General features: G+C 43.2%; 1 protein-coding gene across 5 annotated transcripts in view; it reads left to right on the forward strand.

Annotated features, from left to right (window-relative positions):
* ctnnd2a (catenin (cadherin-associated protein), delta 2a) overlaps positions 1–11,647 on the forward strand; it is a 221,379-nt gene extending 209,732 nt beyond the window's left edge. For 4 of the 5 annotated variants that reach the window (XM_031849928.1, XM_031849929.1, XM_031849930.1 and 1 more), the window contains exons 22-25: positions 3,246–3,372; positions 7,392–7,523; positions 8,090–8,166; positions 8,971–11,647. In XM_031849928.1, coding sequence (XP_031705788.1) covers positions 3,246–3,372; positions 7,392–7,523; positions 8,090–8,166; positions 8,971–9,390 — 756 coding nt within the window. In that variant the 3' untranslated portion in view covers positions 9,391–11,647. The remainder of the gene's footprint in view (positions 1–3,245; positions 3,373–7,391; positions 7,524–8,089; positions 8,167–8,970) is intronic. The other variant, XM_031849932.1, reaches the window with a different exon arrangement.
* Positions 11,648–17,792: the final 6,145 nt, after the last annotated feature.

Raw genomic sequence — 17,792 nt, forward strand, 5'->3', positions numbered from 1 at the left:
CTCTCTCTCTCTCTCTCTCTCTCTCTCTCTCTCTCTCTCTCTCTCTCTCGCACACTAGCTAAACACTGAATTGCATACTGTATATACACACATTTACACTTTGTCATAAACCTGTTCATAAACCTGCGTAATTTCTTTCAGGCTGCCTTGCCTAATTTCTTGATAAATTATCTCACACACACACACACACGCCCACACACACACACACACAGGCACACGTATCATCCTCATATCACACACATACATCACACTTACATCTCACAAATCACAAAAACAGATACACACACGTATGACAGATGGGGTTCAGGGTCAGAGAGATGCTGTGTTTGTCATGTGTGTGACAGATTTACACTATGTTCCAGGGATGTGTAATTCCATATGTGTGATGTGATGTGAGTGAGACATTTGTGTGTGAGGTCGCTGATTGCACAACCTAGTCCTTCGCCGGATCCTTGCACACAAGATGCTCAGGATGTAAAGATGTAAAAAATAAAGACTGACCTAATTTGCTACTGATAAAGCCAGTAAAACTGTACCTGATTGTAATGAAACCAACATTACTCAAAATTATAACAAATACTTTTAAGTATTTATAAATGCTTGGTTTTATGTATATTCTTTCCAATATTTGGTTTAGTTTTACATTAAAATGTGGTTCTCCAATTTGAGTCCCAGCCTCCTGTTATTAATCCGCATAGATTTTAGCATTTCTGGCAATCGCTCAAACACGCGGTGCTTTCAAAGACGCGCTGCAAGAATGAAATGATGAGATGCTCTTCATCTATGAGGCAGCTAAAATGAATCCGTCCTCCCGCTGCCACACGGCGTAAACAGGAAAAGTCAGCGACAAGAAGATGAGCGCTTGAAAAACTTCAGTAGACATCAAACCAACCTCAGGCCTCTGAAGCTGCTTCTGTGTTCAGCCTGGTTTCCCTCTGATGTTCACCTGTATTAGACAGTAAGAGAGAGAGAGAGAGAGAGAGAGAGAGAGAGAGAGGAGATGGGGTGTGTAGAGATAGCCTGTCTCACAGTATCCTTGGCCATTTACAACAAATGCAACGGTGGAATAAAGGGCAATTCCTTAATCCGCAGAACCACAAGCAACCAAAATATAGAATGCAAAGGTTAGAGGCACATTATTCCGGTGAGGATAAATGGATCCTGTGTGAGTGAATGGCTCGCTACTGTAAATCTGAAAATGTGTGTGAAATGAGTGAGAGAGAGAAATGGATTTGAAGGACTGTAAAAAATGACAATGTCCAGTGGTGGACGAGGCCCAGAGGGGAGCCACCACTCATCACGGGGTAACCTTTTACAATGTATGCCATAATTGCTGTCTGGCATGAGCGCCGCCAGACTCACTCACACACACACACTCATTTGTTGGGGCAGTAATCGCTTTTTACCTCGCAGTCCGCGACCTTCAACTAACCATCCAGTGATGGTGAGAGCAACAGGCAAAATGGTTGCCTAGCAACCTTTTTTTTTTTTTTCCTCCCTCATTTTTAAAGTAGGGGCTGAAAGGAGTGTGAGAGAGAAAGAGGAGGTGGGTGGAAAGAGAAGGAAAAGCCGTTAAGACAAGGCAAATAGGTGAGAATCAGAGAGAGCAGGTGATGGAGCTGATGGGGATCATGATATAGGAGGTGGGGGCATATTGTTAGCTGACAATGTTAGGTTCCACAGTACACTTACATTGAACAAGCATTGCATCGTGGATATGGTGTAAAATTATGCAAAAGAAACTAGTCGCTGTCACGGTCTTAGGGGTTTTGTTTGTAGCTTGTCACTCTCCACATGTGTCATATCTTCTTTCTTCTTTTGCAGAATGTATTTCTGCAAAATACATTCATCATTCAATATTCAGTAACTGTGTTCATTTGAGAAGCATGACAGTTTGACAAGGTGAGTGAGAAGACGGAAGGAGTGGTGGATAAATAGATGAGGGGGAAAGGAGGGAGGGAGCTACCTTTGAACCACTGTGTGTCAGAGGATCCAGCTTTCTGTTAGTCCTCAGTGCTGTGCCAGGAAATAGGAGTCAAGGTAGGAAATGGGACTGTGCTCAGTCCAGCCTACTTCTCTCTCTCTCTCTCTGTCCCTGGCTGACTTTCTCTCCATCTGTGGCTCTCCTTCTCGTTACCTCTCTCCTCCTCTTGCTATCTTTACTCTCCCGTCATTACTCCCCCTCCTCCTCCTCCTTGCTCTCATTACTTCCTGTCATCTTTTGTCTCCCTCAGCTTCTACCCTGTCTGTCCCTCCTCCCCCTCTCTCTGCCTCATCTCCTCCATCTCTCAGTCGTCTCATTCTCCTCCCCTCCATCTCCTCCTCTCCAGTCTAACTGTACCGAAGTGCTTCAGCTCCAACCAGTTTTTCCCACTCCTGAGCCGAGGCCCGCAGGCAGTAAACCTATGATGGAACATGTCTGCGTTAGCTTTTATCACACGCTTGTTGCTTTGCTTTCCGAGGTACCCAATTATCTTAATGCTAAATTGAATTTGGTTCCAGCTCTGTGATTGTTGACTTTCATAATCCATTTTTATGAAAAGGGCTTTGCTCCAATCAATGCTAAACTAATACTGATTGGTTTGGCAGTAATTACGCTTGTGGAGTTTTTAGTTGTATATTCATTTTTTCTACAAGGACAGTGGGATCTTCACTATGCTCAGTGTGTTGATTTGTGCTGTGCGGACGTTTGTATGTGCATGTGTGGGTGTTTGCCAGTGCCCTTTAATGTCCAGAATACATTTTTCATGCTTCATCAATGCTGAATCTGTGTATTAGCAGTTGTTGTATTGCTACTTTCTACTGAACACTTATCCGTGAGATTGTTTTAAAAAGTTTGTCTTTCTTATGTGTCCATTGGAAGTTACAAACCAGTTAAACAGAGTGCTCCAACGTAGAAGATTAAAGAATGATTTTACATGAATAGTTTAAAGAAATATTTATATTCCTAAAGTGTCCGGAGTGAATCTGTATCTTACCTATAGGGTTTGGGATGACTGATTCAGTAAAAGTAATTTAAAAAATACACTTGTTCTTGCCATATACAACATGCCATCGCTCTCATAAAAATACAGATGTTGCAAAAGTGTTTGTTTGAAATATTTAAAATGCATATGCTTGTGTGGACCCCTTTTGTACACATCTCTGTATAATGGTCGGTATGTGTTACAGCAAAAATGTATTGAATATTGGATTTTGAGTTTGTGCAGTTAGTTAAACTTTGTTTTTGTGTGTTCTCTTTGCAGGATGGTTACTCCCAGTATCACTTTGTGGGCTCTGCCTCAACGATAGAGAGAGACCGACAGAGGCCCTACTCCTCCTCACGAACTCCCTCCGTTTCCCCTGTTCGGACGTCCCCAAATAACCGCTCTGGTGAGGAACATATGACACTTACAATACAGAGATTATGTATGTGTTAGTGTGCGTGTCTGATTTCCTTCTTGTACCTTGCCTCTTTTAACAACCAGTTTCAGTTTAATGACTTCCAACTAAGGACGGTTTTGCAAATTGAGATTTTGAGTTAAGATTAAAAACGGTCTAAATTTAGGCTAATGTCTTGAGAAGTTCAGGTGCAAAAGTTGGTTAAAAAGGGCAGAGACCTATTGGACTGGCATCACCACAAGCATCAGGAGGAAATGAGACCAGAGCTCTTTCTACTCAAACAGAAAAGTAGTCAAAGGCAGTTTCCATGGCATGTGCCTACAGCCAATCAGCTGCCTGCTTTAGGGTTTTTAAGGTCGTGTCATTGCTATTGATAAGATTCAAGAGATTTGGTGATTTTTTTATTGTTAAATGTTTCTTTTTTTTCAATTTTAATGTCAGCATATTTGATAGATGTATAAGGTATAAAAGCAATACAAGTTATTGATACCACTCTGTGTGTATAAGCTAGAATAGTCAATTAGCTGAAGTAATTCATTTCAAATGTATCAATTGATATTTTAAATTTAGTTTGCATTATTTGTGAACAAATAGAAATGTAAAACCTACAACTTGGGGTTTAACAGTCAGTTAAGTGGAACTGTCTCGTGACTTCCTGCAGCCTCGTCCGGGAGGCAGATGTTTTTCAACTTTGGACAGAGATGCTGCTTGTTCTCCCTGATTCCAGTCTTTATGCTAAACTTAACCAATCACCCGTTGATTCTAGATTCATATTTCACTTACTGAAATGAAAAGAGAGATCGTTTTCGCCGAACTCTCGGTGAGAACGCATATTAGTGTATTTCCCAAAATGTCGAACTGTTCCTGTAAGTGGTAGGATGATTGCCAAAGCAGGACAGAATTTGATTTGTCACACCCGGTATTCAAAATCAATTTAAGGTTTAAGGTTTTATTTTGTTCTAGATTTGGTTCATTTATAGATTATTGTTCTCATCTTAGCCCCTTCTTAGGGAATTCATTTAGTCCAGCAAAAAGTGCGATGATACAACTAACCGTACATATGTGCACATGTATTTGGGACATGAGTACAACCAGAAGGTACAGGTCACACATGGATTCTAATGAGCTATAATTTAGACATTAGCCAGTAGCATCAACATTTACCAGTCCATCAGTCTTTACATCAGGGCTAAGTGGCTGTTAGCGTCAGTGCTCACCAACCACAGGCTTTCATGCTGTAAACTATGATTATCATTAGCCTTTAGCTTGAGCCCATTGGCCTTCATGCTTAGGTAAGGGTGCATTAGCATTAGCTGTTAGCATCAGTAGTTGAAGAGCCTTTAGCTGTGCTTTCTCCACACTGGGCTTAGCAAGCTGATGAGGCAGAAAAGTACTTTTCCTTCCTCTCGGCTTAGAGAGGTCTTCAAGGACCCAGCTAAAAGAGGGAGAGACACACGGAGGGAGGGAGGGTGAGAAAAACTGTGTATTTGTGTGTGTGTGAGCGAGACAGAAAGAGGGAGGGGTGAGATAAACAGAGAGGGAGATAAAGAGAAAAGGCAAGGAGGCAAGAAGAATTAGGGATTGAGGGATGGTTAATGCAGTGAGGAGGAAGTGAAGGATGAGGATTTGACTTTCGCCAGCGACATTGAAAATAAGCAGTTTTGAGATCATAGTGCGTAGAGAAATTTGTGGATGTCTGTAGTGGGGAGGAGAGGGGGAATGGGAAACGGAAATGACTCCCATTTTCTCTCCCGCTCCTACCCTCTGCACTCCTCGTCTCCCCCTTTGCCTCTCCAGTCTTCCGCCCCTTCTCGCTCACCCGCTTCATTCTTCTCCTCCTCTGCAGTAATCCGACTTTCTTCTCACCTCTCCCTCTGATCTCTCACTCTTTACAGGCCGCCTCAATGCACACACACACACACTCTCCCACATACACACACACCCACATGCATCTGTATCTCCTCTCTGCATACGCTCCAGACTGCAATCCGGCTCCTTAGAGATGGATCAAAGCAGAAGGAGTAATGATGGCGTGCAGGCACACTGGGAGAGGAGGAGTGAAAGAGTTAGTGTGAGGAGAGAGTAAAAAAAAAAAAACTGTGAAAGACATAGGGGAGGATGCAGGCTTCGAGGATGACAGAGGGAGACAAAGGGAGAGACATAACTTTGCATCCATCATGGCCCCCACAGGGTACCGCTGTGTCTTGCGCTGATAGAACGAGTTGCTCTCAGTTGCTTATATCCAGCAGTTACAAGCCAGGTCCCCACTGTAACCATAACCAGTAGTGATGGCAGTGTCTCTGAGGGTGCCTGTGACGGGTTTGAGCGTCCACCTTAATGGAATTCGCTGCGGTGGTGACAAATTCTAAATATTCAACATCAAATGTGTCAAAACATGATAGTAGCCTGTAGCTCCTGTCTTCCTCTGTTTATCTTGCTCTACTAAATGTTTGTAATTTAATTCACCACAACCAGTCGACAATCACGTATATGCACCTTTCTTTGTAGACATTTCTGTGTGTGCATGATAAAATATATTGGTAAGACGCAAAAAAGCCAGGGAACCGATAAGAGGTCGGAATGCAACCTTGCTGTCAATGTCAAGAGTTGAAGAGTTGGATTAAAAAAGTCCTTCAGTATTTGAATAGATAAAGTGAGATTCCAACACAACAAAAGCCTTTATATATATATATATACTCAGTATACTGTGCATATACGTATATATATATATATATATATATATATATACTGTAAGTATGGTGGGTTTACAGGCAGTTTAGGAGCTGATGCACGTAGGCAGGATTGTGGCAATTCAATATGTCAAGATAACAAGGACTAAGTAAGCACTTTAAGTATGCTATAAGGGGATTACATTGTGACGTGCTGCCTGTGTCTGTGTGTGTGTGTGTGTGTATGTGCATGTGCGTGTGTGTGTGTGTGTGTGTGTGCGCGTGTGTGTGTGGGGGGGGGGTGGGGGTGTGAAAGAAGAGAAAAAACCATTGTATCTACAGTATGTGTGCTGGGTCTGCCCTCGTCTGTGCATGTATGGGTGCACACAGGCATGCGTCTGGTGATGCAGTCATGTGTGTAAAATATACCTGGGCTAAAGTCTTGAGAAAGTGACAGACATTGAAAAAGTACAAGGTTTAAAGGAAATAGATTTGAAACTCCAATAGGATGGCCTTTGAGGAGAAATCAGCCATCAAGCTCAGCTGTGCTGTAAAGGTAACAGTACAGTTGGTAAAAGCACACACACAAATATGATTGCATTGGCCAACTACACACCTGGCATCAGTCATAACTCTGCCTGCTAAGATTGAGATCGGATCAAAACTAGTCAGCAAACAAGCGGAGGAATCAAAAACGACTAAATTCCACAATCACCATGTTTTGTGTGAAAAAAAGATTGCTTTTATCGTTAATCGAGTTAAATAACAACTAGTTTCTATTCAAAAGAGCTCATTGGGGACATGATGGTTGGTGTTGATGACGTGTTGAACTTGTTTGATCGGGATGAGTCTGACGAGTCTGACAAAAAATGATTGGTGTACTCTTCTTTCATACTTAAAATGATGTCAATTAAAGAACTTTGGAATCTGAACACCATCAGGATTATTTTTAACCTGGCATAGAATTTACAGCATCACAATGGCCTGCTTCCATGCAAGAGTTGGGGTTACGTTGTTCAAGTCAACCTGTTTGTGTGATTGTATGATGTCGTCCAAAAAAAAGGAATACATTGTCAGAATTGAGAAAATGATATTCGAATAATGTGTCCAAAAACTGGTATGTGTGTGTGTGTGTGTGTGTGTGTGTGTATGTGTGTGTGAATTCCCAGGAGTCCTTTAACATGCTGGAGGTGACCCTTTATGCTGACAAGCTAAATGATGAATAATGACTGTGCACCTTGAAAGACTGAGACACACAAACACACATAAGCATGCAGGGTTTATTGCTCATTATTTTGTGTGTGTGTGTGTGTGTGTGTGTGTGTGTGTGTGTGTGTGTAGCGAGCGCTCCAGCCTCCCCCAGAGAGATGATGAGTCTGAAGGAACGCAAGATGGACTATGATTCCACGGCAACCAACGCTGGTTTCCATAGCAACAAAGGAGAGCACACATCCCGGAAAGACGGCATGGCAGGTGCGTGTGTGTGATGGAGAGACACAGAAGAATTAAATTATTTTATTTCATCCCCCTCTTTATCTTTCTTTCTCGTCCATTTTAATTCCCTATTTCACCTCTTGCTTTCTCCCCTTATCTGTCTTTTCTTTGACCCCACACTACTTTTTCTTGTCTTACTCGCACACTTATGAGATTTTTCTCTGTCTTTGCCAGTCCTTCTTTTCAGTATCTTTCTGCACTGCTCTCTCCACTCACTCTTTCATTCTTTTTCTTCCTCTCTTCCTTCCATTGCTTCTCCTTCTATCTACTGGTCTCTTTTCTATTCTTCCATGCTCTGTTCTTTTGTCTTTCTCTCACAATGTTCTCTTGAGGGCACTAGGGACAGACTAATTGCCAAACTTTTAGACAAACTGTAGGAAGATTTGGGCTCTAATTAGCAGATTTTGACTAAGCCTAATTGTGCAGTTTCCCACTATTTTGTTGGTCTATGAATTATTATTATTATGAGCAGTAGTAGTGGAGCTAGTTACCTTTCACAAAAGGTGTTGTCTTTCTTTTTTATTTCTATCTTCCTTTCTATCCAGTTCAAGTATCCTGTGGAACATCTACATTGTTCCGAAACTCTTACCTGACCGCCAGTGATGACATCAAGCAAAACCAGGTGAGCAATAGGAGTCTATAAATGTACTACGCACTTACACGTTTATATGTACACACCAGCACAGCAGGTTTTAGCAGTGCGTGCCTGTCGTCAGGGGTCTCATAAATTGACATATGCTGTCACGACAAGGTGGTTATTAGGAGAGATAGCAGCAGGATGGAAGAGGCACACACACAAATGCACACAGAAGGTGTCTGACTGTGATAAAAGACGCACTGGCAGAGTGTGCTACGGAGACACGCCCTCAGCTCAGTCGGCGCCAAAACACTGCAACCTAAAACAACACCCGACTGCCAATTAAAATTATTAGCTCGGTTGATTGCGCTAATTATTTGCCTCTGATAATGACTCTGCTGGGGAAGAGGGAGGGGTAACAGAAAGTAGCATAGACTTTGACTAGGAAGATACAATTTCATTTGATGTATTGATATATGTATTTTGTACATAGTTAAATAGTTAAATATCATTCCCTTGTCGGGAAAGACATTCACTTGGCAGTTAAACTATACTAAATAACCAAAATGGGTGTCTCAACTAGCCTGTGAGAGTTACAGTGTTCAAGCTGAATTGCCTCCTTCAGTACCTGCATGTAATAGAGAATTCACAGCATGAGTCCCTTCCCAACTGATTCCTATCCGAGCCTTTTTAACTGTACTACCCGCCTTTTCAAAACTTCTCCCCCATGAGCTCTCTACCTGCCACTCTCCTCTCCATCTCTCCACCTTTATCTCCCTTCCTGATGACTCTTCATTCTTGCTTGCTGCACCTACCACTTTTACCCCACTTCCACTGCTCCCCCACCAGGCTCCGGCCCAGCCCTGCGTCATGCCCCCCCAGCCCCAGCAGGACAGCCCGTCAGCAGCCGTGTTAAAGGACTACGACCCCTACCCTCCCCCTCCTTCCTTCCCCCAGCCTCAGCCGCCGCAGCCTCCACCTCACAGCCAGAGTCGGAGCTTCAGTGAGGTCTACTTCGAGGACCAGGGACCTCCACCACCTCCATCCCAGCCACAGCCTCAGGTCCAGGCGCAGGCCCAGCCTCAGGCCCAACCCCAGCAGCCTCCAAGCTCCACCGGACCGCCCCGAGACCCGAGGGAGGACCTGCGCATGCATCTGGGCCTCAAATCCACCGGCAACTACGTAGACTTCTACTCGGCCTCTCGGCCGTACAGTGAACTGAACTATGAGACCAGCCACTACCCGGCCTCGCCTGACTCCTGGGTTTAGTTAGACTATGATGATGGGGGGGGGGGGCAGAGAGAGTCTGTGTGTGCGTGTGTGAAAGGGATCATTTTGCAAGCGATCAACAGCAGATTTAACACAAGATGACAATAAGTGTCATGTTGAAATCTTATAGACAGTGGCAGGAAATGTGTGTTCTCTAAATTAATGGGGAAGGCAGAGCTAGATTGGGTTAAGAAATCAAGTCAGGTCGAGTGACAAAGAGACACTGTGCATGTGCATGCAGACATTTTCTGGGCTTTTTTTTTTTTTTTTTTTTTCAGACAGCTTTATTTCTCCAGCTCCATTGCACCCTTGAGTGGATACGGGGGGAGTAGATATGAAGAAGTGTGTTTAAAAGGGTGAGAGAGAAGTGGGCAGGAGAATATAGGAAGATAGAAAATGACCAAGTGGAGAGAGTATGCAGAGACCTAGAGAAGAGGAGAGAGATGGGATCACGAAATAATGGGGAGCGGATGAGGGTGAGCTCTTACTCTGTAAGAGCAGGAAGTGGCCTGACCTTTTGTTAAAGGCAGAGAGGAGAGACAAAGATGGCATGAGGCTTTCTTGAGGAGGTCAGGAGGAATAAAAGCACAGAAAAAAATGATATCACATCAGGCACAAGACAAGGAGTGGATGTGTGACAAACGTAGCACTGCTTTATCCCTATCCCCCCCTCTTCCTGTTTTTTTGTTGCAATGGCCTTGCCACCTACGTAGGCTTCTGAATTTGTTTTCAAGGAATGTCATCTTCAATAGACTTCTTTTTTTGTCATCATTCTTTCACAGCTTTTTTTATTTGTACTTTTCTAAATTTTCACTTTCACAAAAGCATTTTTATTTTGTGTACAGTTCAAAAGTGATAAAGTGTGTATATTACACATGTTTTTGATGGGGCCACTTGTGAAAATGTCAATTTGTTTTTTCCATGACTGACTACTGACTGAAACAACAAAAGCAACAAAAATACGTGAAAAAAAACACAAGAAGCAGAAAAGACAGACATGGCCATGATGGATGTCAGTGGACACCTTTCTTTTGCCCTTTTCCAAGCCGGAGAGGAAACCCTGCAGTGTTTGTGTTTTTTCTCCCTCCATTAAATAAATTTCATCGTGGACATGCTCAAACGGCAGGAGCAGCAGTTCAAGGCTGCCAGAGCATCAGATTGGCAGAGCAGTATCGCTCCCGAGTCCCTGTCAACAAAAGTGCTTTTTCACTGCCGAATGAAAACATGTGTATGTTTAAAGCACACTCTCTGTCTCTGGGAAAGGGTTGTCTTTTCCTTTTAGGGAGCTCATATGTTTGACCGTGTCAACTTTCCGTGGTTTCTCATAATCACTTGTGCATAAAAACTGGTCCGTCTGACAAGAGCCACCGTGTCTATTGTACAGTAGAGATAGAGGGAGAGAGAGACATGACATGGTGCCAAACTTTGACACCCCATGGACCAGTCCTAAAGGACTTTAAAGGGACATTCTGTCGAGGTTTACAGACGATGGATGGGTGACTCCCTCTGCTGTTCGTAACTTTTATTTTCTTGTGTTTTGATCAGGTAAAGCCGTACTTATTGCTGGGGATCGTGGGTAACATCTTCCTCCCATAGATGTACAGACCTGCCTCTCTGTGTTGGCTGAGCATGTGTGGGTGTGCGTGTGTTGGGACACGTGTGTGCGTGCGTTTGTGTACGTGTGCATGTATGTGACCGAATGTGTGGCCCGTGTGCGTACACGTAAAACTTGAGCGAGCGGTATCTATGCATGCATGTGTGTAGTAGTGTGTGCGTGTGCCTCTGTTGCGTGTATGTGCGTGTGCGTTCCTGTGTAAATCAATGTCCAAACAAGGCATTCCTACCGACAGTTTGTCCAGTTTTACATCAAAAGGTAAAAATCACTAGAATGAATTGTTGATATAGAATGACAAATCTATGAATATATGAATATAAATATAAATATATATATATAATTTTTATGTGCAGATGTCAGTGTCACTAAATGCAACAAATGTTCGCAGATAAAAAATGATTATGTGGTGTACAACAGGACTCTTGTTCACTTGACCTAAAGATGGAAGCTGCTGATCGGGCCCCACTCTCCCCCCCCCCCCCTCCAATCGAGACAAAAGAGAAATCCCACCTGAAGATGCTCAGGCTCTGGTGCGAGTTGTGTGTTTATTGTGTGTCCATGCTTCTTAGATGACCCTGCTGAGAGAGGACCGTACCGTACTTGAACACGAGGAAAAATAAAAAGAGACTCTTTGCAATCAAACACAATGGTCTCCACTGCTGTTTTAGACAGGGATGTCCAGTTCTTTCCTTAATTAGCAGCTGATGTTTTCTTCACATGTACATTGTATATCGAGTGTTTTTCTCACAAGGAAAAGTGAATCATGTGGTGCGGGTTAATCTGACACACTTTGATGTGTGTTCGATTAATTCACCTTTGTGCTCGCTCTTTCGGTCTATTTTTCGAAAGTGCTTGAGGTGGCTTTGAAGCGTTAATAGCATGATGCCAGAACATTTCCCTTTCCACAGCCCTCTTTAGCTTTCTCAGCCAGACTTTTAAAAAACGGCTTAAAATATGATCAAGTCTAATAAAACACCACCACAATTTTAAGAGGCACAGATTTGACACAATTTGATTTCATGCAGCCCAGGCATGAGCTGGAGCACAAACAATAATAATATAATATACTTTCACATTTATATTTTAAAGCCATAGGCCTACGTATACATGCAGTAGTATTGTGTATTGTGCACTGTACATCCGAGATGTAAAACAAAGCCAAAACAGTGTCAGAAAATTCTGTTTTAACGCAGACAATTTAATACCGTTGTCTCCCTTGGCTAACAAGCAACACTGTCAACATCTTGCCGGGGATTTGACTGACAGGCGTGCGGGAACATATTGTAAGATAATACTTTGAATATCATTCCTATTCACACTTCCGCTCATAATGATCCCTTTCTGATGCCGTACAGTTAATGTACTTACCTTACACAGTGCAGCAGTGATAAGCATGCACAAACATGACAGGGCGCTGTGATGTTGCCTCAGAGAGGTGTGGTTAGAGTGGTGCTAATAGTATAATTCAGAGATGTAAAGCCAATTCAAGGGCTCCTACATCCACCAGGCTCTATTCTCACGTAAGTGACAGTGGACAGACATCAAAGATGCAGTAATGGAATTTCCCATTTTGTATTTTTCCCTTCGTCTTGTTCCCTATTCATGTCGCCCCCTCCGACTTTCATCCCACTCATCCAGATATTCATCCTGAGATTGAGCGAAACTTGAGGCATGTTAAATGAGTGAGGCTGAGCATTTGTTACAATCCATTGGAATTCATGTCTCCCCCTTCTCTCCCCCTCCCCTCTCCTTCTTTGATGCTGTCTGTGAAATGCAGTGTTCGGTAATAACGCCATTGCGTTGATTATTAGCCTTCACAACAGAGGCATGCCTCCTCTGTCTGAGCATAGTCCCACAGTGGAATGCTGGTGTAACTTAATGTGGCATGAAAGTATAAATCCTCAATTTTCCTACGCACAACCTCTCTAGAAACTGCCCGCTTCCACCCTGCAGATGCCTCCGGCCTTCACTGTTTCACTCCCAGCTTTCTCGCCCTCTAATTCTCATAGCCTCCCCGCCCATTCAGCCGTCACACACCTCAGGCGAGACTCAAAAGCGTGTGTATGTGTGTGTACATACGTATGCATGTGCGCGTATAGGTGCATGTCAGCAGAAAGCCGGGGAGGCTGTGAAGGGGGGGGGGGGGGGGGGCCCGGGGGGGGGGGGGGGGGGGGGGGACACACAGTGGGATGTAGGCGAAAAGGGAGACAGGGATGTAGTGGGGAGCAGGTGGAGGGGTCTGTGATTTATACTCTTGAGGATTTGAGCGTGAAATCAATTTGTGTTTAAGAAGAAGTGAGGCTCCATGGAGCCACTGCGTGCCACAGATAGACCTTGAGAAATTATTGCTCTCATCTGAAAGGGAGGGGCGGAGTCTGAAGGAGAACGAAGGTGAAAGGAAGGAAAGTAGGATGAACGAGGGAAAGGTAGGAAAAGAAGGGTAGAGAAGACATGACGTGGCAAGTGGACACTTTTGATATGATCAAGAACGTTCAGGTATCATATCGTAAACAATGTGACTATTACCAGCAGAAGAAGTCAAGGACTTTAGAAAACTTCGAATTAGTTTATTGAGTTATGATTCAATAAGAAATAATAATGATAAAAGGAGTGTGTCAAATAGGCCTGCAACAGCTGGCAGCTGAAATTAGGGCCCTGTTCAGGGGCAATCTACAGTTCAAATGAAGAGGTTCTGTAGCTGCTAAATGCTCCATATATGCACCAGCTATTTGCTAACTGTCTCTGTCTGCCATTGTCGGTGCTTGACAGGTTGCACACAGTGGATTTTTTAGCAAATAATACTGGCTGTGTCTGAAAAATGTTCTTTTTATACTGCATTCTTTTTTAAATAAGTAAAGCACGTGTGTTTTACTGGCTTATAGGGTGTGCTGAGCTTTGCCTCTTTCTAGAGATGACTGATATTCACTGAGGAGCTGCACCGGGAGGTAAGGAGAAGGATGGGGTGTGATTATGCACCCAAAATTACAGACGTCGAGAGAGATGATTGGAGAGTACAAGAAGGCATAAAAGTAGGCTTTTGCAGACAAACAGGACTCCAGAGCAGTAGTAGCCAACATGTGCTTCTCATTTCTCATTTGCCCTGCTGTCATAAATCCTGCTGCATTTACCGGCTAAGCAACAAAATAAGAAAAAAAACACGTCGGGGAGCCTCTCCACAGCAAGACATTTACTGCTGTTTGACATGGGTGTTATCATGGTTCATTTACACCTTACGGGAAATGGTAGGATGTTTCTATTTGAGCCTTACCAAGAATTATTTCACGCGGCAGAATCCATCGATAACACCAAAACCATACAGAGATGAGTGAGTATTTTGCACTCAGGCGTCTCTGTGCTGCCATTAAAATGATGGCTACCTCGGGTGCACACTGTCTTGAGGCAGCTGGAGGACTGCCCTCGTAGTAAGTATCTGAGTTTTCTAAGTGCTCGTGAGCAAAATAGGCTCTAGATTTACTGTTTCCATACTAAACCTGACCTCAGCCTCCTTGTGGAACTAGAGCAAAGGCAAAGGGAGTACCTATGTTGATCAATAAAGCCCTGCATCATTGATAATCAATCTGCTTGTTGCACCGCTTCTTCTCTCTTTCCTTACCTCACTTTCCACCCTGTGTCAGTTTGACAGTGATTGACATGGACACATGCAAGTAAGTGTACGCTTGTATGGATGGTTCTCTGTCACATGCACACACACGCACACACACACACACACCATAAGGCATCCTTTCAGGTATTGAATAGCCAATGCTGCAGAGCAGAGAAGCCCTGGTTATTCATGTGTGATAGTGCTGCTGCAGAGGACCCAGCTGGCTCCCACAGAGCTTCAGCCGCGCGCACGTTTGTGTGTGTGTGTGTGTGTGTGTGTGTGTGTGTGTGTGTGTGAGAGACACAGAGAGAGAAATAGTATGTATATGCCAGAGGCATGATCGCAAGTGTGTGTGAGAACAAATGCGTGTGTATGTGTGTACACACCTGTCAGTTTGAGCAAATTCACTCACCTGTGACATCCTCATTCTGTCTCCCTGTAAGCCGTCATTGAGAGTGCTCCTCTCAAAGGCCCAGGCAACACACACACACACACACACACACACACACACACACACACACACACACATGCACATTCATATCAGCCATGGGCAGGTGTTGAGATCACTGACTTCTGAAGAGGATTTCACCTATGGCAGTTTGAATGTGTGCCATGTATTTTCACTCTGAGTAATGAATGCTCTCCCTCTCTCTCAGTCTTGCATGTGTGTGTATATCAGAGAGAGCAAAAAGCGAGGAACAGAAAAAAGGGTGAAGGGAGAGTGACATAAAAAGAGAAAGATAGTGTGAGAAGGAGGAACATAAGAGCTGGATGTGGAGCTCTGTATCTTTTGGTTTTGAGTTGTGCGGTTTCTATCAGTGACTCTTCAGTTTTTCTGAGACACCATAAGCCAAGCTTTGTTGGAGCTTTGTTGGAGCTTTGTTGGAGTGACAGCGATGTCCTGCAGGACACAAACTACCACTTACTCAACTGATGCTTCTCTAATGTAGTAAAGCTGCGTTCTTCCATCTAGTGGCCACATATGCACACACACTCACGTGCACGCCGTCCTAGATGTTTGCATTTTTTAAGCAGAACCACACAAGCACATACACAATGGTGACAGGGATGCACTTTAAGGGCTGGTTGGTATTCTATAAATCGATATAATATTAAATACAATAACATAATTTTGTAACACCATCAGGGTTATCCCAGTTTAGGATTGCAGCACCCACATTTTTAATACAGAGCGAGAGTTACAAAATTGAGGTATGGAGTTTAAACAATGTGCATGGGGAGTCTAACAAAAGATGCTGTCAAGTTGCATTATGGGAAATGTAGGATTAAGACTTATATAGATACTAAAAGTCTGAATAACTTGGCCTCTGATGCTTTCATTTTTAGCTTTTTTAAAGTTTTTCTCTCACAAGTTCAACAACTGTATTGAAGTGCACAGCTAAATCTGTGTAGTGCCCCGTTAATTTAGGGTTTCATATAATCAAACCAAAGTTCTAAATTGCATCTTGCTAAATGTATTGCTGACAGGTAAGTAAAACTACAAAATGCTGTAATTTTTAAATCGTGTCTCGTGAGTCTGAGGAGACAATTTGTTTATTTTTTTGGTGCATATGGGAGTTTTTAAAGGGAGTTTTTTCAAAAAAAAAAGTATGAATAGTGGAAATTTGCCATCACACGAGCAATCCAGGTCTTCAGAGATATTTGTGGTACATCTCAGACAAGACTGAGGCCCAGGCTGCCACAGCAGTGGCCACTGAGGCTCACTGCCTAATGAAATGGTAATATAGGAACTCTGTCTGTGTTAATGTGACAGAAATACTCCCCTCGGCTACTGTTGTCAGTAAGAATGGCATCTCAACTTGTCTTGTTAAATAAGAGCTAACAAAGCCCAAACATTTTAATTAGAAATCACAATTCATCCTTTTATCAGCAGACTGCTTCCTAACCTGTGAGTGAACTCCTGGCCTTTTTGATTGGTTGTCAACACTCTCCTCAGGGACACTAGTGCCGTGGCAACAGATTTCTGCCCTTTGAGGACAAATGTGATGCTGGGACCACCTCTCCTCTGCCAAATCCCACTGCTCATCAGCAGTGTGTGTGTATTTCTTGGAAATTATCTGAATCCATCTGTATTCTTAATAATTTTCTTGTCGTGTATGTCAATAAATAATTCAAATATACTCAATTAAAAATGGTGTTTGTGCAGCTGAATGACTTTCTTTGTGTGTGTGTGTGTGTGTGTGTGTGTGTGTGTGTGTGTGTGTGTGTGAACTGTGAGTGCAGCGAACATTACTTCTGCTGATGGTGAAGTACGCAGCTGCCACTTCAGTTGCCAATTAGTCAACAAGCATCGCTGTGACCACACACTCTCACACACAATCACACGAGCTTATGTACTGTAGATGTATGCACACTCATCAGATTCATTATTCCTAGAAACTATCACATAATGCACATTGCAGTATAGACAACAATAAATTAAAGCTGCTCCACCACCATTAACACACATATAGATTTGGCCATATTTTACTCTGCACATACAGTATATGCTCTCAATCTTCTAGTGTATAGTCAGATAGTTGAAACTATCCTTAGTTTCATTTTTTCTTTTTACTTTTTTCGGTTGCCTATAAAACCTTCGCTGCAATGTTAGTTAGCCAGTTAATGAGCCACTGTGGACTTAGAGCGCGGAAACAGAAAGTAGGTGGTCAGAGAGGTCACCACTGTCACACACACACACACACACACACACACACACACACACACACACACACACACACAGTGCAGTTTTGTCTTTTCTCTCTGTTGGATTGTCTCTTTTGCCTTTTATTGCTCATCCTGTTGATGCTTCTGCTGCTGCTGGTTTGGCCCGACAGTGGGCTTAAAGGTGAGAGACGGAAACTGGCTGCTTCATTAGAAGAGGTCTCGGCTTTATATATGCTTCAGTCTTTGAGGCTGTGTAGAGGGAGAGCTACTAGGCACTTAAAATAGTGTCCTTCAACTTTTGCAATCTGCTCTTATTTAAATAATGTATCAATTGGAGCACAACAGTATTTATTCCCACAATTAACATCATTTGCATAATATCTGATCAGGCATTACTTTGTGAGTGCAACTAAATGTGTCATTTTCTGTCACGAAGCACTTACCTTGACAGCTCCTTTGTGGACACAATCACACACACACACACACACACACACACACACACACACACACACACAC

Source organism: Anarrhichthys ocellatus, unplaced genomic scaffold (genome assembly GCF_004355925.1).
Source record: "Anarrhichthys ocellatus isolate YVR2014 unplaced genomic scaffold, GSC_Weel_1.0 scaffold10, whole genome shotgun sequence".
Classification (NCBI taxonomy): domain Eukaryota; kingdom Metazoa; phylum Chordata; class Actinopteri; order Perciformes; family Anarhichadidae; genus Anarrhichthys; species Anarrhichthys ocellatus.